Raw genomic sequence first — 19681 nt, 5'->3', positions numbered from 1 at the left:
TGAAACTGCCCTGTCATTCTGGAAAGGCCATGGTTGAGACAGAAGGTGTTTTCTCAAAACACAGAAGCTTTTCTTTTTTAAAAACAATTTGTGAAGATGAACCCACTGTTTGGACATGCCTTTGCCCTGTCCATGCTGGGCAGCCTGGACAAATTTAAACACAGCTATCTTGATTTGATTTCAAAACACACATTTGTGTTACTAGATGTGGCTATCAATGTGGCATATAGCCCTCCCTTCAAAAGCAGAGAAGACAGGATAGCCCCATGGTTAAAAGAGATGGACTGCAGACCAGGTCCTCCTCAGATCTAACATTGCATGGACCTCTAGCTGTTTGGCAGAAAAATGTGGGTGTACTAATCTCCCCAGGCTCAGGATAGGCATCGTGAGCAAGTGGAAAAACCCAACGTTCACTGCACTGCCCTCCCCTTTTCATCCACTGAACAATTTGCAGTGACAGTGAAGATTAGAGTGCAGCTCAGAATGAGGCACAGTGAGCCATTCCCAGAGGCCAAAGTAATGAATTAATTACAAAAGGAAGATTTCCACATAAATATTTATTATTTGAGCTCTGGGTCAAACAAGCACCATTTGCTTCCATAGAAAAATAGAAAGATTGAGTACAGATCTGTTTCCTGACTCTGAAATTAGGTCTATGAGGACCTTTTTTTTTTTTTTTTTTTTTTTTTTTTCTGGAATACAAACCCATCTCACCCCTGTTCTGAGCTCTGTTGCAAACATCCATTTTGTCCCTACCACAGCTTTGCTCTGCAGCCGCAGTCTTTAAATACAAGCTTGGACCTCAATCTGCAAGAATTCTTTTTTAGGATAACAAATGAAAGCTACTTTAGTGAATCAAAGCAACACAGCAAATGAAACAACATGCTATTCAGCAGCTAGATACAGTGTATCTTTTTAATATTTTTCATTCCACTTCATACCTTGCAGACCTGCCCAAGCAAGGCATGGCAAAACTGGCAGCCTTCGGGCAGAATTGCTTTTGAAGAATGGCTATAAAGCTCCTAAACACAGCAGAGCCTTCCATGGGCAGGCAGTTTTCTTCTCCAGAAATCAATGTTTTTTAATAGAGCTACCTGCTACCTGCCTCTGCCTGTTCTTGGAGCCACAGTACCAGCATTCTCTGATGTCCTCCTAGTTCCCTCTCCCTAGCCCAGTTGCTCTGTGCTCAGGTTTTGGCTGTGATGCAGGTGGGTACATGAAACCCATGTGTGCCCCAGCCCTGCTGTTTGCAGTCAACCTCCACGCATGGTTTCAGCCTGCCCCACATCTCTTCTAAAGCCTTTCTACACTGGATGCTTTCAGAGTTATTCTCAGAGCATCCAAACCCTGAAATGTGTTTTTCTTCTGCAAAAGTACCTTATGCACAAGAACAATAAAGACCACTACTTGCTATACAATCCTTACAGGGAATGTAAAAGCTGCCTTTGCCACTCTCTCTGGCACACCATTAGAATGCTCTCTGACATATTTACATAAAACATTTTGCATTTCAGTATTCTGGTCTTGGACACATTTCTCCATTTTCTTATTTAATCACAAGCAGTTATGTTTTAAAACAGATACTGTGCATCCAGAAAATGTATAATGAATGCATGAGTCTGTAGTGATCACGTGAGGGAGGAATGGGTACATACACACTGGTGTTGGGTTAACTTATAAAAATGCATCTTTAGAAGCTATGAAAATGTATGCACTGCTTCCTCCTTAATCAAGGAGGCAAAAAAGAATCAAATTGTGGATATCCTTCTGTTGTGAGGTAGCAGGGACTGTTGCTTTGGTCCTTGTCAGGCCACAAAGCAAGCACACTGGTGGTGACAAAGCTCTTGAATATTTCTCCCTTCACTGACAGGATTCCCACCCCATGCAACAACTCTGGGAGGCAGGAAGGGGGGAGGCATAAGAGGCACTGGGCAAAGGCAAGGAGCTGAGCATATTAATTCTTAATAGCACTGTTAATCACTAAAAAAATAAGTGCTCCAGGCTTGCAAGTTCTCAACGTTACAGCATGTGCCAGCCCAAAGCAACCCCATACAAACCCATCCCTTATCCTTCATTCAGGGCTATGTGTGTTTACATTTGTCCATATGTGTAACATGTGTAACCCAGACATGTCCATATGTCTGGGTAAGCTCTAGCAGCAGTGGTGCTGGGACTACACGTGCTCAGCTCCCCGTGTGTAAAAGGCCCATGTGGAGCGGGCTCCGGGCCTGATCCTCTTGCAGGTTTCCTGTGAGTCACCTCGGGCAGGGCGGTGTCAGAGGCAGTGGGGAGCAGAGCCCTCCCCGCAGCCTACGTGCACCGCATCACACAGCCCAGCAGCGGGCTCGGCTCTCAGGCTGCCTCTCGCCTCCCCGCAAACACGCACCGTTTCATTTCTAAGCAAAAGATGATCACTTCTGCCTTTGTCTAGTAGAAAAATACAATCCGAAAATGAGGATGCTGGAGGGTCCTAGATAATATTTAATTTCACAGAAAAGAGTTAGAGAACAGGTAACATGACGGAAAGTCAGATGTTCCTACTTACACTGAGTTAAAACGATGCACAAAATTAAAACAAAACTGAACAAAAAAGTACGAACCTGCCTTTATTTTGCAAAAGAAAAAAATTTCCTCCGGTCTAGTGCCCCTTTTTGCAACTGCTGAGCTAAGGTTTGAGCCCTTCTTGCCCCTGACCCTGCCAATGCCGTCGGAGCGCTGCCGCGGTGGTACCACCCGCCCCGATATGGGGCTAAGTATGAACTGCCCAGCGCGGGGGAACTCGCTGGGTTCCAGGGAGAAGCCTACAACATAACCTCCAAAAATGCCCAGCAGCAGTAATAAAGCACACAAATAACGGCGGGAAGCGGGGAGAGCTCTGCCCGAGAGGCAGCAGCGGGAAGACACACAAAGCCAGCACCGTCCATCCGTCCGTCCGTCCGTCCGTCCACCTGCCGGTCGGTCTGTCTGTTTGTTTGTTTGTTTGTCTGTCTTTGTCTATCCGTCCGTCTGTCCCCGTCCCCTCCCCCCGCCCCTCCGGGCGCGGCCCCTTTAAGCGCAGCGCGGCCCCGCGCACTCAAAGCTCCGCCGCTGCCTCCGCCCCGTCCTACTGCGCCGCCGCTCCCGCAACACCGTTTCGTCTCCTGCAACACCCTCTCTGCTCCCGCAACACCGTCTCTGCTCCCGGAATTCCCCCCATCACGCCGCCGCCATGCCCATGTTCACCATCTACACCAATGTCTGCAAAGACGCCGTGCCCGACAGCCTGCTGGGCGACCTCACCCAGCAGCTAGCCAAGGCCACCGGGAAGCCCGCGCAGGTGAGGCCGGGCGGCAGGGCCGGTGCTGGCCGGCGCCAGAGGGGCCGCGGCTCGGCGGCCGCCCCGCGATGGGGTCGGGACGGGGAGCGGGGCGAACACGTGCACGGGGCCCGCTCAGGGAAGGCCCCGGCGGGGCCGCGGCTGCGGGCCCTCTGCTCCGGGAAAAGGGCTTGTGCCCGCTCTCCCGCCCGACAGCCCCGCGGGGGAGCGGCGGCAGGCCTACCGCTGCCCGACCCGAGGCCACCGGCCCGGCCGCCCGGAGCAGCCGCCTGAGCTACAGCGAGTGCGGCGCTCCAAGAGCCTCAGCGGTGGAGGCTTGGTCGTGCCAGAGCCGGGCTTTTTTTCCAGCAAGTCTGGCCAAGCAGATGACGGAGCTCCCCTCCGGGCCGCCCAGCAGCTCCCGGGGACCCCGGTATGCAGCCCCGCGGGCCCTGCCCGGGCAGCGCTTGGCCCGTCAAGACTACTCCCGATGTCTCAGCCCGTGATTTGAGGCTGTGGATTTGGTACGCAGATACCACTCCAAGGCCTTTATCTCCAACCGCTGCGGCGGGGAGCAGCACCCGCCTGCCCTGCGGCCGTGCACGAACTCAGCCTTCACCCCAGAGCCGGGCTGGGGCTCCTGAGGCTGAGCATCAGACCCCCGTTTGTTAGTACCTGCAGGGTCTGTGTCGGGGGAGGGAAGGTGGGCAGACCTGTAACCCCTTGTTCTCCTACTTTTTCAGTACATCGCCGTGCACATCGTACCTGACCAGATGATGTCCTTCGGGGGCTCCACTGATCCCTGTGCTCTCTGCAGCCTTTACAGCATCGGCAAAATAGGCGGGCAGCAGAATAAGACTTACACCAAGCTCCTGTGTGATATGATCTCTAAGCACCTGCATGTATCTGCAGACAGGTGAGGCTGGGATGTGATGTTACTGCCCTTGTTCATCTGGCTTTCTGAAACTTCTTTGAAAAGTTAATTTAAAAAATACAAAAAGCCAGGAATAAGTCCATGTGCTTGAGAAAATACAAAGTGATTGCTGGCCGTATTCTCATGTCTGTTTCAGAGTTTGATGCCTACATTTTTCCTTTCAGAGTCTTCTGTTAAATGACTTCCTGCTCTCAGGGTAGGGAAAAATCCCAGAGGACTGGCAAAGTATATGGTGTGTTTCTTGCCACTGAGGTGTGATGTCCTCTGGTGATGGGAGGCTGAGACCACAGGGGAGGAGGGGTACCAGGCTGTAGCTTAAAGACAAAGCAGAAGCCAGCAGGCTCTGAGCAGCTCCCTTGCAGGCTTTGGAGCCTTGCAAGAAGGATGGGAAGAACCTGCTGCCATTGATGTGCTGGGTTGGAAGGGAGAAGTGCAGAGCCAGTCCCAAGGGCCTGCTTGGCTTTTGTAAGTCTGGCACATGAAGGACTACAGCACTCTGAAACAAAAGGTTTTGATGTCTGGAAATTCTTGACAGGCTGCTAACCAAAAGCTGCCAGTGTCTGGAAGATCCCAGTCTGAAGAATTTTACTTTTTAAAAACCAAAAAGTACAAATCCAGGGGCTCTCAGGAACATTGATTGTTTGGAGGCTTTACCAGAGAAGATGTCTGTTTCAGTACAGATTAAGCTTGAAATTTCTTCTGAGGAATAGGAAGCATTGTCCTCTGTCCTGCTGTCCTGTCTCACTCATTACTTACAAAATTAAGGTCACTGTGTTTTCCTGTGTCTCTTCTACAGGGTGTACATCAATTACTACGACATGAACGCTGCCAATGTGGGCTGGAACGGTTCCACCTTTGCGTAGAGCTCTCCTGTTGGTCTGAAGAGGCTGCTCCTGGACGTACCCTCACCCTGCCCCTTAGCAGAGACCATCACACAAATGTCCCTGTTACACTTTGTGCTCTCTCACAGATTGATGGCTCCTTAATAGTGTTTGAATATTGCTGCTTCAACATTCCTGTTTTCTCTGTGTAGAAAACAAATAAAAGATTTAGAAGTAAACTGTCTGGTGTATGCTTTGGCAATGAGGGGCTGGGTGACTGGCGATGTTATCAGTTTCACTCTGCTAAACCAAACTAGTGCTTTGAGTTTGCTTCCATTTCTCAGACAGGGTACCTCAGTATGGTTTGACTGAGTAGCAGGTACCCGGCAGCATTCCAGGATAATTTTTACCTTGCTGGATTTCAGAGGCTAGAGGTGCTTTAAGGGCTTCTTGTTTCTGAGCTTCTTTGGTGGGATTATTTTTTGTGGTTTCGTTTTTTTGTTTTTTGTTTGTTTGTTTGCTGTATCCTCCAAAAGGGAAGCAGTGCCTGTTCTTCAGGGAGCCTTTCTTTTAACAGCGTACCAGCCACGAGGGGCCGAACAGGGCAGCAGTGCGTTTCCTCACAACCTGAGTGCTGCTGTCCCCCTTGCTTCCCCTCACTCGGGCAAATGGGGAGGACCTCCAGTACTGGGGGGGGCTGTGCTGGTGCTCGGGGGCTCTGTCTGTCCGTCCATCCATCCATCCGTCCCTCCGCACGGTGGGGCTGCGATGCGCTCTCCCCTCAGCGCTCTCCCCTCAGCGCTCTCTCTCCCCTCACCACTCCCTCTCTCCTCACCGCTCGCTCTCCTTCTCCCCTCACCGCTCTCCTTCTCCCCTCACCGCTCTCCTTCTCCCCTCACCGCTCTCCTTCTCCCCTCACCGCTCTCTCTCCCTCCCCTCACCGCTCTCTCCCTCCCCTCACCGCTCTCTCCCTCCCCTCACCGCTCTCTCCTTCTCCCCTCACCGCTCTCTCCTTCTCCCCTCACCGCTCTCTCCTTCTCCCCTCACCGCTCTCCTTCTCCCCTCACCGCTCTCTCCCTCTCCTCACCGCTCTCTCCCTCTCCTCACCGCTCTCTCTCTCCCCTCACCGCTCTCTCCCCTCCCTTCCCGCCGTTCCCCCGGGGCCCTCGCGCCTTCTGGACCCTTCCGTCGCGCGGCCGACGCTGACGTCATCCCCGTGCGCCCCGGCCATGGCGCTGTTCTGCATCCAGAGGTACCGAGAGCTCCGGGCGCTGCCCGGCCCCGGGCTCAGGCCCCAGCGCTCGCACCGCTCCCCGGCATCTGGCACCGGTTCGGGGTGGCTGCGGGAGCTGTAGCCTGACCTCTCCCTGCGAGCGGACGGGCCTGGTGGGGGTGGGCGGCTTGGTGCCTGAGGAGGTTTTGTCTCGGTCCTTTCAGGTACGGCGGGGAGGAGCAGCAGGAGGAGGAGGGAGCAGAAGCGGAGGAGCGGGCTCGGGTTCTGCTGGAGAGGCTGCGGCAGCAGGCCAAGGCCCGGCAGCTGAGGAAGCAGCAGGAGGAAGGAGAAGGGGGACTGTCCGGAGGGGCCGGCTCTGAGCACCAAGCTGGGAAAGGGAAAAGAAAAAGGGAGAGTGAGGAGCAGTCCTGTGAGCAAGGGCAGAAGAAGCCGAAGAAGAAACAACAGTCTCGCAGCCCTTCTGAAGAGAGCTCGGATACTGAGCAGGCAGCAGATGGCAGCAATCCCTCGAAGAAGAAAAACAAAAGAAAATCTCAGGTGCGGCAAGAGAGGACTGAAGAAGGTATGGAGAAACTGAGGCTGTAGGATTCCTGTTCCTCGTGGGCAACAGGTCTCCACAGAGATGTAGATGCAGCTTGTCCTTTGAGTAACTTGCTGAATTTGCCTAATGGTATTTTATGTTTTTCTCTGCTTTATATGTTCCCAGAGTAATTCCTTAATTAGGGAAAATCCCCCAGTTGCAAACTGAGGATCCGTTTAGTGTAAGGGAAGTAGGGAAGCATGTCACCTCACCCTTCAGTTTCCTGCATCCCAACAAAGAAATGTTTGGCTTTTGCACTTGGATTTAAGAAAAAGAGGAGCCTGCAAGCAGTTGTTATAGTTTCACTTTGTAAAGTGTATCCTGCATGCCTTTCCTATGGTATGTTCTGACCTGTAGCTTTGTATGCTTGCTATTCAAATTCCAGATTCTGAAGAAGACATCAAAGAAAACAGAAACAACCTGAATAAGTCTTCAAAAAGGAAGAAGAGGGATGTGGAAACTGAGGGAGCTGAAACAGAGCCCAAGGAGAACACTGAAAGAGGAGATGAAAGCACAAAGGAGGAGCTGACCTTGGCAGCCTCAGAGGAAGAGGCCAAACCTCCACCCTCCAGTTTTGTGGTTCTTGGAGACTATGACATAAAGCCAGTGCAGAAGGTAACTGGCATCACTGACTGATGGTCAGGAAGGGCTGTGTACCTCACCAGCTTATTTTCTATGTTGACCCCAGAAACACTTTGTTGTTCTTTCCCTCCCCTCAGGTTCAGCCCTTCTTACCACAGTGGCTTGCTCAACCCAAACTGCTGCAAAAACGTATCAAAGACAATCTCATTCCCATTGGAGATGTCCCAGGAATTCATCCCCGACTGCTGAAAAAGCTGCAAATGAATGGGATTGAGTCCTTTTTCCCAGGTACCCTGAGAGCAGTTTTGTGTCTTTTTAAACTGAGTGATGCAATTCCTGCAGCCTGTGACTGTGTTGTGGAGGTTAGTGAGGTAAAGCATAGAACAGCCCCAAGTTTAATGCATCAAAGTGATTGTCCCAGTTTGAATCTGTCACTTTCAAAGCTTTATCCAGCCTGAATAAATCAATTCAGGGCATAAATGAATTTATGGGCATAAATGCAGCTCCACAAAGCATGGCGTGCTGAAGTCATGGTGCCCAGCTCCTAAAAGAGGGAGGTCTTGCTTGTGTCCTCTTTCCACAGATGTGGAAACAGGTTCATTGTGTGGAATTGTTTTTCTGGATAGAGAGGTTTTAGTTCAGTTCATTAACTGTGTAGTTTGTTCCATTTTTTCCTCAGTTCAGGCAGAGGTGATTCCTGCTATCCTGCAGAGTGCATCCCATGGGTATCTGGTGGGGCAGGGAGGTCAGCGCCCCAGGGACATCTGTGTCTCAGCACCCACAGGCAGTGGTAAAACCCTCTCCTTTGTCATCCCAATAGTACAGGTGAGTTTACCTCCAGGGAAATATCTGTAGGGAAGATGCTGGGGTTGTCTTTTTTTTTCCAGAGTAAACTGGATTTAGCAAAAAGCCAAGGATCAGAGCTGTATCTGTTTACTCTGACTCAGGTGTCACAGCTCCTCTCAGACACAGCATGAGGAGTTGGGAGGGTGGAGGGGAGTAAAATGGAAACAGGAAACTCCATGAGGGTGTGTCAAGCCCATCTCTTCTCAGCAGCTTAGATAAAAGAAACCCCTTCTCTCCCTGCTGGTCTCAGGGTTTCATCTGACCTTTGTTCTGGCAGGTTCTGCTAGATCGAGTGGTTTGTCAAGTACGAGCTCTGGTTGTTCTGCCCACCAAAGAACTGGCACAACAGGTACGTGGCTCTGAGCCTTCTCTCAGAGCACAACTGGACCAAGACAAAGGCTGGTGCAGCCAGAGCTGTGCTTGGCCCTTCTGTGAGGCCTGCTGAAGGACCTGTTGGGGGGTTGATGTAGTATTCTTTCAGCTGATTTTGTTGTGGCTAACAAAGCCCATCTCTTTGCAGGTGAGTAAAGTGTTCAACATTTACACTGATGGGACAGGTCTGAAGGTTGTTTTGATTACTGGCCAGAAACCTTTTGCAAAGGAACAGGAGATGCTCGTCCAGAAAAGGTAGGTTAAGAGGTCTTTTGGCAAGATTTATAGAGGTTGTAAACCATTTAATCTCAGTAAGCAGAGCTCAAAATACAGGCTGTGGCATGACACCATTGTGCAATAATGCTTTTGGATAGTGGTTTTAAATGATAGACTCTGGTTATTCTGTCATTGTCAAAGTGCCTGCTCCTGCCCCTTGTGTACAATTATGTTTCTCTAGATTTTTGGAGGTTTCTTGACCAGCTGATTATAACACATTTACTTTATACCCCCAGGTAGAAATGATTGTTATGAGATTATGCTGCAATTAACCTTTATGTGACAGCAATTAAGAGCAATACCTTCTGTTTAAAATGAGGCAGTACAGTGGCAGCCAGGGGTTGGTGTCCAGCACTGCCTTTGCATGCTCTCCAAAGTAAACTGCATGGCTGAATTTTGTTATTTCTCAGTTAATTCAATAGTAGGAAAATCTGCTTTAGGGTGCAGGGAGAAACTCTGTGGGTGGCTTGTTCTTTCAGAGTGACAGGCTACAGCAGCCTGGCTGATATTGTTGTGGCTACACCAGGGCGGCTCACAGACCACATCAGCCAGACCCCAGGGTTCAGCCTGGCACAGCTTCGCTTCCTGGTGAGTCTGTTCCACAGGTCTCCCATCTTTATTGCAAGGTCCTTTGCAGCTGTAATTCCTGCTTTCTTCTTGCATGGTACATAAAGATGTCTCTGTTGGAATTGTTCACACTCCAGATTGCTCATGCAGTGATCCCGAAATGTTTCATTCCAACTCATGACACCCAAGCATCCACCACCCACTTCCCTTTCTCAGAGGAAAGCCTTATTTGTCAGGTTGAATTTTCAGACTGTAGTAGCTTCCATCATGAGGGAGTCTGTGCGGAGGCAGCTGCAGTCTTATTTAGCACACAGAATCTTCTCTTATTTGGGACACAGAATTTTATCTCTTATTTGGAGACATAAATTGGGTTTATGTGCAAATGAACACGTGCGTGGTTTGAGCATCAGGCTGGCTACTGAGTCACTGAAATAAAAGAAAAAATCAGTTTTTGGGGTAGCAACTTATGCCTTCGTTGTGTAATGATAATATTACAAAAAAAAAACCATCTAAGCTGCCTAATGCTAGGTTTTATTTAATGTGTTTTTCATCATTGTGCATTCAGATTGTAGATGAAGCTGACCGTATGATTGATGACATGCACCAGAACTGTCTGAACCAGATTATCAAAGCTGCATTCCAAACAGAAAATGAGTCTGGCTCCAAAATGCTTTTTCAAAGGACGAGACCAGGACCTCTAACAGCAGCCAGGTAAATTGCCAGATGCATTCTTTAGAACTGGTAGCACAGACTCGAGCACCTAGGGGCCACTGCTCTGCTTCACAACACTCCCAGGTACACTCACAGCTCGCTTACTCTGAGAAACATCTGCCAACAGAGGCAGTGGACAGCTGATAGTAGAGGATGTCTTTTAGAGTGAAGTCTAAGGACTGCATCTCCAAACTTTCCTTAACTAGACAAAAGGAACATGAAAAGAATGTGCAGATATTCCAAATCTGTGATGCATTTGCACAGTAACTGTAGTAATGCCCTCCGGCAAGGTGAGTCATGGATTGGAAGGAAAACTCCTGGAATTAGCTTAACTGCAGCTGCTGTTTTCATACAGCATGGTAGAGATATGCCAGAAACTGAGATCAGCCACCTGGGAAGGAAGCTCCTAGGATGTTGACATGGGTAGCCAGGGGGCAAGAATGTGTGCAGAGGTAACAGCTGCAGGTTGTGCAGTTGGTTGAGGATGCTGACCAGTTCTGTCCATGAACTCCACCATAAAACAAGTGGAAAACAACCTACAGAAAAGTCTCAGGGCAGGAAGACGACATAAAGAATAGTTAATTGCTTCATAACATTATCTGAAGGCATTTGTGGAGGAGCTCCATTACCCCTTCCTCAAAGCTTAGTTTCAGTGTGCTCTTTCTTTCAGCTCCTGCTACCCTCAGATACCCTTACAGAAACTGCTGTTTTCAGCCACACTGACCCAGGACCCAGAGAAACTGCAGCAGCTGGACTTATTCCAGCCTCGCCTCTTCACGTCTGTCTATTCTGAGAAAAAAACTCTTGGAGATGGAACAGAGACTGAACAAGATACTAATAAATACACACTCCCTGAGGGGCTCTCGGTATGATGTTAATTCTCCTGAATGAATTATACTTGGAGATTTATTTAACTCCAGAGCACTGGGTTATGTTTTTACCCTATAAACAAATTTGTCTTCCTAATGATTCCTTGCCCTGCAGAGGTGCTGAATGAAAATGGCTTTGGGAGTATTTATGACCCAGAGACTTCTTCCTTTGCACATTTGTTTTCTCATTACTTAGTGTTCCTTTGGCTAAGGCTGGCTTTATTTATTATTTTTCTATTAAACTTTCTTCATGCAGAATTAAGTTTACCAACAATCTGGAGTGGAGATGTGAAGTAATGTAGTAGCACTCACCAGCTCTCCATACGTTTCCCGTGCATTTCAGGGCATGTAAATGCTTCACCCTTTAGATGGGGAGGCAGCGTGTGTTTTACTTGTCATGGAGAAGAGAACATTAAAACAGCACACAGCTTGTCTCTGTCTTGTGCTGTATCCTCCCAGCCTATGACTTGCTGTAAAGGCAGCAGCACTGTGGGGTCTGGTTTTGCTGCTATTAGTTGCAAAACATCCAAGCCTGTGTAGGTCATGGGAGGGTAATGGGTTTCAGAGATATATCCTTGGCAAGAAATAATTTTTCTTTCTGATCATCTTCCTGTTGGCTGCAGCAATGCTACGTGCCTTGTGACCTCAATTCCAAGCCTCTGCTGCTCTTGCATTTCATGCTGACAAAGAAATTTACCCGTGTCTTGTGCTTTACCAACTCCAGGGAAGCTTCTCACAGGTAAATATATTAATTACATCACTGTAGTAGGTATGTCAGAAGTAAAGTTACAGAGGTAATGAAGTGACTGTTTCCATCCCATTCACCTACAGATTGTTCCTGCTGGTTAAAGCTTTTGGTGGAGTCACTGTTGCTGAATTTTCTTCTCGGTTACCTCCAAGTGAGAGACAGAGAACCATGAAGGAATTTGAAAAAGGAAAAATACAACTGTGAGCATCTGAAATGAGTTTCTTGCATGTCTTCCAACATAGGTTATTTCCAGTGTGAAAAGCTAGGTAGAACCAAGAACACAGCTCAAGGGGTCCTCTGAAAAAAAGATTGTGCAGGAAACAACGTGCAGAACAGGAGTGAGACTTGGACTTGTGACTTTTGAGTTGTTTACTCTGAATGTGACTTGGCATGTTCTAATCTAATTGTAATCTGAATTTCTGTGTGTTATAAAAAGCAGTAAATGTAACTGCTTGTTCTTCTCTCAAGTAACAAGTAATAAGGATGAGAAGAAATGGGCTCAAGTTGCACGAGTGGAAGTTTGGATTGGAAATTAGGAAAAACTCCAAAGGGTTGTCAAGAACTGGAACAGGCTGCTCAGGGAAGAGGTTGAGTCACCTTCCATAAAGGGATTTAGAAGATGTGCAAACATGGTGCTGAGGGACATGGTTTGGTTGTGGACTTGGCAGTACTGTGTTAACAGTTGGACTTGTTGGTCTTTAAGCTATTTTACAACCAAAACCACTCTACAGTTCTATATAGTTGTCCAAAATGCATACAGTTCAGAAAACTGCAAGTTTAATGTCCATATTTGGACACTTACTGGAAGAAAATGGATGTTAGTTCTAGAACTGGTGCTTCCTACCGAAGAAACCTCTTCCCAGACTGGCATACAGATCTACTTCTCTTGGTGTGTTTGATTTGCTTCGTGATTTTTGTGTCTCTATGGGATTGCATTTGTGGCATGTCTCTGAGAAGAAGGTAAATATTTATTTTCTGGGTTTTCTTTTTATCCAAAACCACTGCTTAAATTCCTCCCTGACTACTGAAATTTTGCACCTTGCTGGGTTCAATGCCTTTACAGAATGATAGCTTACAGGTTTGTAACTTCTGTGTGTGGTGGGAGCTGCCCTGATTAATGGCACGTGCTTGGAGAGCCTGGAAACACCTAGGAATTTGCCAGGCATAACAGTGGGTGACATGCCTGATGCTTGGAGGCCTGCAGGCAGCTGATGATGCCAGTGACAATAAGGAGTGAGTTAGGGTGCTGCTGTTGTGCTCAGAGGCTGGCTGCCCACTTAGAACAGAGATCAGCAAGGTTGTGCTGTGTCCACTTGTGTGTGTAGTGCAAGAGATGTTACCCAAAAAATGACTGTGTGTATTTAAACCCAGGTTAATCAGCACAGATGCCACTGCACGAGGGATTGATATTAGAGGAGTGAATTATGTCATAAACTATGATGCACCCCAGTTCATCAGGACATACATCCACAGGTAAGGCAGCCAGGGGGGGTGTCTGAGCTTGGTTTACTTCAAGTGAGGGTGACACACACTTAAAAGGGTTTTTAGATTTGGATTTATTTTACTTTAATAGCAAAGGGCCTTCTAAGCAACATTAAGCATGTAGCATCACCATAGTAATGCAGTATTGAATCAGAACTAGCACTCTGTTACAGAAAATGTATTTTACAGGGGCTAGAGGTGCTGTCCTGGTGTTGGGTTTCTAGATGTTCAGAAAACTGCAGCAGCTCAGCAGCTGTGAACAAGCCCTGGAACTGTTTATTGTTTATAATCCAGAATCACAGAATTATTGAGGCTAGGAAAGACCTCTGAGGTCATCAAGTCCAGCCTATAAATAGTGTCAAAAACAGAATCAAACTTTCTCACATCTGGAGAAACTCAGAATTGGACTCTTGGAGTAACAGTATAGCTAAACTGACTTGACCTACCTTCCTTTGCTTTCAGAGTTGGAAGAACAGCTCGTGCAGGAAAAGCAGGTGTTGCTTTCAGCTTGGTCCTGAGAATCCAGGTACGTTGTTGGTCTGGAATTCACACCTGATATGGATGCATGCAGGAGCAATAAGGAAAAAAAGGTTCATAATGCTTCCCACCTTTTCCAGTCTGCCGAGCTTTGTGGTTGGAAGCTTCAATTATTTATTTCCAGCAGCACTTCCCAAACTGTGCTCATTTCCTAGCTGGTGGGCAGTGGGGTGTCTCATCTCCTTTGTCTGTTTTGTTACCCAGGAGCGTAGGTTTCTGCGGATGCTGAAGGATGCTGGCATCCAGGACATAAAGAAGCAGCCAGTGAAGGGCAACTCATTAAAGCCTTTGGTGCAGCAATATGAGGAAGCTCTCTGCAAGCTTGAGAAGACAGTCAAGGTAATTGAAATGGGGAAGAAAATTTTAAAAATCAAATTACAACTTGCACAGTTTATTCCAACTTGTGAATAGCAGAAGTATTAGTGTCCAGGATCCTTTCCTTTAAGTTAGACATTCTCATTTCAATATAATCTGTGGGTGCGTCATTATGAAATACTCAAAAAGGGTGGGAAGGGGGTGAAAGAGGTTTTCTTTTAAAAGAAAGGCAGAGAAATGTAGGTATGATGCTTAGGAACATGGTTTTGTCACCTTTTGTCATTATACAGTTTTAAAACTCTAATTTACAGCTCTGCTGACTAGAAGTTGGGTATTCCAAGCTAGGAAAGCATTTTCTCCAGGCTCTCCTTTATACACCAGTGGGAAGGTTGAGAGCTTACAGACAAAAGCAGGGTAGCATTTAACTTGCCAGATGGGTAGTGGAATGAGCTTTCTGTGCTTATGATTAGGTCTGTATGATTCTGCCCTCTAATTGAGGGCTCCTGATACACATCTGTCCTTGAAAAAGGATGATTTTGAGCTGTAAAGTTAAGAGTGTTTGAGAACTGTGTAAGAAAGGGTTATTAAATTGTCCCATTGCTCCCTGACGTCCCTTCTGTGTGACTCTTGAGGCAGGGATGTCTTCAGTAAGTTTCTCAACTTTTGATTTTGAACAGAATGAGCGAGCACAGAAACGAGCCTGAGTGAATGGCAGCCAACAAGGTCGTGTTGCATTGCACCAAAGCTGCTGAACAGGGTAGGTCATGGACTGTTACTCAGCATAAGACATGGTCCCTGAATGGAGCTGAATGGTTGGCTACTTGACCTTATCAGATCTGAAGTCAGCTATTGCAGGCCTCATTCTCCTTTCAAGGACACTGTGAACAGAGCTCAGCTACTGGTTGAAAAAAAAATATTTTAAGATACAGTTATCTTGAAGAGGACTTTGCATCATATCCTACTGGCGTCTGTAGAACTACCACCAGTGAAGAGAAAAGCCATCACACAGCTTTTGAGCAGGGATCTGATGGAGCTGCTGGTCTCCCAAGGTGAGGGCTGGGCCCTTCTTGCCTCTGAACTGGACCAATGGTTCTGCTGTACAGCACAAGCAGCTGTATCTGCAAATGCATCCACACCGTTACAGTGCCTATAGCAGAAGCTGCCCTAGGCTGAAGTGACTGCAACTTGTAAATAACTACTATATATAAATATATTTTCTTGTAATGGTGTCTAATAAAGATTCCTGGGCACAGGAAATAGTGTTGAAGGGATTTTTCACTTCTGTAGTCTTGTTTCTTTCTTGTCATTTTCTTGCCTATGCTTTTCCCTTCTAGCATTCAGTACCAGTGGTAACAGCTTGTATTATTAGATGTTAGAGTGATGTTAATGCAGACTAAAATGTCTGATATCTAATATGAGTGTGCTAAAGTCAGCTTGTATCCCTGCAAGCCATAAATCTGTGTTTGACACACTGGTATTTTTAGCTACCCCTGGCAGATGTAGCTACCACGTATGCAGCCTGCAACTACACTTGAAGACCTTCAGCAGAAAAGCCCCAGCTCTGGCTTAATACAGCAGCATTAGCAATACATGACTGGAGCAAAACAAAGTGCTGGGAATCTTGGAGGGCTGGGTGTCAGGAAGGGTGGTGGCATCTTGTGTAACGATGGGAGCAACGTGGGGGTGTTTTATAGCAGTGGAGTGGCATGTGTCATCCTCCTGTGTGTGACCCCTTTCTCTCCCAAGCAGTTTTTTTCCAGAGCAGCTGGAATGGAGGAGAGTCCTCTGGTTCTGGAGCTGTGAGCTCCCATCAGCAAGATTGGAGGATCTGCTCCTGCCCCCCTTGCAGCCCATCACTGCAGCTTCGGGTTTCCTCCTCAGTGAGCAGTCAGGGCAGTTGCTAAGTCAGGTACGAGGTGGCAGCGAACCTGGAAGCTTTGCCCTGGAACACCAGAATCTCCGCTGTCCTCTCAGACCACCCTGCCCGGGCCAGGCCCTCACCGGGTGGGGCTGCCACAATCCACCTCCGCGGGAGGGCCCGGGGCTGCTCTGCCCCACCGGGGTGCGGGGATGCTGGGACCAGAGAGGCCGAAACGGGTGTGAACGGTGGCGGCAGGATGGGGCTGGAGCTGTACCTGGACCTGCTCTCGCAGCCCTTGCCGGGCGCTCTACATCTTTGCCCGCAACAACAACATCCCCTTCGAGTTCAAGAAGGTGGAGCTGATGAAGGGTGAGCAGGACTGGGGGCTGCTTGTGGCTTGTGCCAGAGCATCCCCTCTTGCACAGACTCATGATTCTCAGATGACTTACGTAGCAGGACATGGCAGGGGGGGTAGATGGTAGAGAAACTTCAATACAGAGGTGCTCAGCTATGACTGAAGCCAGGGGCTGGGAAAGGCTGGCATGAGAGTGGCACAGATCAAGGCTCCTGGGACTGGATTCAAATGCAATGGAGTGCACTGAGACCTCCAGTGAACAAAGCACCTTCTGTCATGTTCAGTCATCTTGGAAGGGGACTCCGAATGGGGTCCCAAAAGTCCGAATGGTCAGGATTGGCAAACAAATGCAAAGAGTGACCATTGAAAACTCTGGCTGGCCCTAGCCCTCACATGGAACCCTACCCACAGCACCACCAACAATCGGCCTACGGGTTTGCGTTTTACCACCAACCTTGAGTCTACCAGCCCGAAGCGGCCATTTTCCCGTATCGCTGAATGGGGTCCCAAAAGTCCGAACGGTTGGGACTGGCAAACAAATGCAAAGAGTGACTGAAGAAGAGAGTGGATCAGGCCAAGCTGTTTGTGTGAATTTACTTTATGTAGAATTAAGACTTGTAATATATGCTAATGAATTTGTATTCATAACTACTAAGAATTCAGGGTTAAACCAAGAAAGAAGCTAACAAAGCAGCTGAGGCATTTTACTTTCCCAGGCAAAGCAGCTGAGACATGTCATTTTCCCACCAGAACAATGTAACCAATACAAGGTCCTAACGGGATTAACTTCTAGCTCGGAAATAAATAAGAGTGTAAGTCTTCTCTTCTGTAACTCTTTTTCTTAAAACAAGTCTTGTTCTTAAAGCAAGACACTGCCAAGGCCATTCAGGCGCTAGCTGGGCACCAAAGGATGTGAACATCCGCACAAGAAGAACATAAAGATATCACCACCAACGGATAAGAAGAAAATTATGGCTGGGGTCTGATATCGCCTTGTGACAATATAATGAAGTCAGCAAGAACTGAGAATGTAATAATGTTGTAACCTCCCCTTTTACTGTATAAATACCCTATTAAATACCTATATAAATATAAATATATAAATATATATATATAAATAAATATATAAAAATATATATAAATATATATATATATATATAAATACCTAACCCCTTTTCCCTTAACCCTTGGAACTCTTTGTCTGGCGCAAGCTGGGAGTTCCCCGGATCCGAAAACAACTACCTTTGCTGTTTAAAGACTAAAAACTCTGTCTCTAAACACTTTTGCTTGGCCTTTATCGGCTTCATGACCACTGAAAACTCTGGCTGGCCCTAACGCTCACATGGAACCCTACCCACAGCACCACCAACAATCGGCCTACGGGTTTGCGTTTTACCACCAACCTTGAGTCTATCAGCCCGAAGTGGCCATTTTCCCGTATTGCTGAATGGGGTCCCAAAAGTCCAAATGGTCGGGACTGGCAAACAAATGCAAAGAGTGACCACTGAAAACTTTGGCTGGCCCTAACCCTCACTTGTAGAGTGAAGTATATACACTTGAACTATATATATGCACTTGTAGAGTTACAAGTGATATAATATACATTTGCCATTTGTTGTAAACTGTGAGGAAGCCTATAAAGAGGATTCAACTTTACCAACACCAAACCTTTGAAACAAACTGTGCTGAAGCATTTTACTGATGGACAATTGCCTGAAAGGCATGAGTGCACACAGAGCATTTTACTGTCCACCCACAGGTCAGGACTGTGACAGGGAAAATGTATCCTGAGATTGAATTGTCATGGGCTGGATTCAGCCTGTGGCCCAACAGCTGAACCGTGGTAGCTGTTTCAGTAAATCCATGATGTTTTCTTCTGACAGGAGTTAGACTTACCTTATCCCATCTACAAAAAGTTACGGAAAACTAGTTTTCTCTCAGCATGACATTTTTAGCAGAATAACTGATGACCGAGGTAGAGTTCACATCACAGAGGAAAAAGATCAGAATTTAGCTTCTCAAAGACTGGCAGACTTTTTTTTTTCCACACCCTTAAACTGAACTATTTAATTATTAAGTTTAATATTTTGCCAGTATTTTTTTCATGGAAAAAATCCAAGTAAGCACATTTGAAAAGGAAAAAATCCTCCACAGTATCTGAATTGTTGAACCTGCTTTTGTTTTGAGGGCAGGTTTGAATTATTTTTTTTATGTTTTTTTTTTCCCCTACAGAAAATTACTGCACTGGAACATACTTCTGAGACATAATTGAAGGTAATAGCTTCAGATCCACTGAAACTCTTAAGTGTTTGTTACACACTCTTAGTTATCCATAATTGAATACGCTGTTAAGATTTTAGTCAATTTGTCTGAAAGTATTTTGGTTCATTGGCTTTATAAAATCTCCTGGGTTCATCATTACATTTGCTGCATACCTTCCCTCATCCTTTTCATTTTCCAGTTAATGCTCAAGCCTATTTCCATGCAAAGAGCAGTTGCTCAAGACACGAACAAACTGCATCTTAGTTTTACTTGCATACATTTAGGGCCTAATGAAAACCCTCATGTTCAAAATATTTGGGTTAATTTTAAGTATTCGGTTTAGCAGGAATATTCATGTGAGTAAATATTTTTTACAATTGCTTCTGTCCCAGAGGATAGAGAGGAAATGAAAATTTAAGCTTAATATTTGACCCTTTCCTGTGAATATAAAGTTCATAGAACACTGCTTTTAAAAATTATTTTAGAAGGATATTTAAAATTATGAGATTTATTAAAGGGAATCTATCAAGACATAATTTATGACTTGCTAATGTAAAGCTATAAAAACCCAAATCTGTACTTCCTATATGTTGGTAATCCTTGGTTTTCTGTAACACCAAACTATATCCTCTAAATCTCACTGCAGTTTTGCCTTTGTAAAGAAACAGCATACTTTACTAACATTTTTTTTTTTTACTTCTAATGAGTTAGAAAATGTAGTAGTGGGGCTTTTATTTCTATTTTTGCTTACATACCTGTGGTTTTGTTTCCTTCTGATCCATAAAGGATTTTTTGGCAAGGCTTAATAAACTGTGTGGGGTCTTCAGGTGAAAAAAATTATGCATCAGACCTAAGCAATTCAGGTGTTTGTGATAGTAGCCATTATCTGTATTTTAAAGGAAAAATAGCATTGAAAGAGGGAAGGACGAATTGATTATTTACTGCTTCCACAAATCTAGTTCAACCTGGTTCTCTAATCACAGAATTGAACTGAGATTGCTCTTAGTGGCATATGTACAGGGATACATGTTTGA

General features: G+C 46.5%; 2 protein-coding genes across 2 annotated transcripts; both read left to right on the top strand.

Annotated features, from left to right (window-relative positions):
• Positions 1 to 3078: 3078 nt before the first annotated feature.
• Positions 3079 to 5289, top strand: MIF (macrophage migration inhibitory factor). The gene is made up of 3 exons (XM_030460736.1): positions 3079 to 3316; positions 4039 to 4211; positions 5026 to 5289. Exons 1-3 carry the CDS (start codon positions 3209 to 3211, stop codon positions 5090 to 5092), a joined length of 348 nt encoding a protein of 115 aa, XP_030316596.1. The 5' UTR covers positions 3079 to 3208; the 3' UTR covers positions 5093 to 5289.
• A 978-nt stretch (positions 5290 to 6267) lies between these two features.
• Positions 6268 to 15409, top strand: LOC103536633 (ATP-dependent RNA helicase DDX51-like). Its single transcript, XM_030460486.1, has 16 exons — positions 6268 to 6302; positions 6488 to 6846; positions 7250 to 7479; positions 7584 to 7734; positions 8126 to 8271; positions 8570 to 8641; positions 8813 to 8919; positions 9420 to 9528; positions 10073 to 10218; positions 10889 to 11084; positions 11711 to 11826; positions 11919 to 12035; positions 13207 to 13308; positions 13780 to 13843; positions 14059 to 14193; positions 14847 to 15409. The coding sequence occupies exons 1-16, from the start codon at positions 6280 to 6282 to the stop codon at positions 14871 to 14873; spliced, it is 2100 nt and encodes a 699-aa protein (XP_030316346.1). The 5' UTR covers positions 6268 to 6279; the 3' UTR covers positions 14874 to 15409.
• The last annotated feature ends 4272 nt before the right edge of the window (positions 15410 to 19681 follow it).

Source organism: Calypte anna, chromosome 15, assembly GCF_003957555.1.
Source record: "Calypte anna isolate BGI_N300 chromosome 15, bCalAnn1_v1.p, whole genome shotgun sequence".
Classification (NCBI taxonomy): Eukaryota; Metazoa; Chordata; class Aves; order Apodiformes; family Trochilidae; genus Calypte; species Calypte anna.
This window is presented reverse-complemented; position numbering and strand designations above follow the sequence as displayed.

Bases quoted from the DNA above. Each gene is read 5' to 3' on its own strand.
- MIF (XM_030460736.1), top strand. From the start codon at position 3,209: ATGCCCATGTTCACCATCTACACCAATGTCTGCAAAGACGCCGTGCCC. The intron at 3,317-4,038 runs GTGAGGCCGGGC...CTACTTTTTCAG, and splicing joins CCACCGGGAAGCCCGCGCAG to TACATCGCCGTGCACATCGT. The intron at 4,212-5,025 runs GTGAGGCTGGGA...TCTCTTCTACAG, and splicing joins CTGCATGTATCTGCAGACAG to GGTGTACATCAATTACTACG.
- LOC103536633 (XM_030460486.1), top strand. From the start codon at position 6,280: ATGGCGCTGTTCTGCATCCAGAG. The intron at 8,642-8,812 runs GTACGTGGCTCT...ATCTCTTTGCAG, and splicing joins CCAAAGAACTGGCACAACAG to GTGAGTAAAGTGTTCAACAT. The intron at 12,036-13,206 runs GTGAGCATCTGA...ATTTAAACCCAG, and splicing joins GAAAAAGGAAAAATACAACT to GTTAATCAGCACAGATGCCA.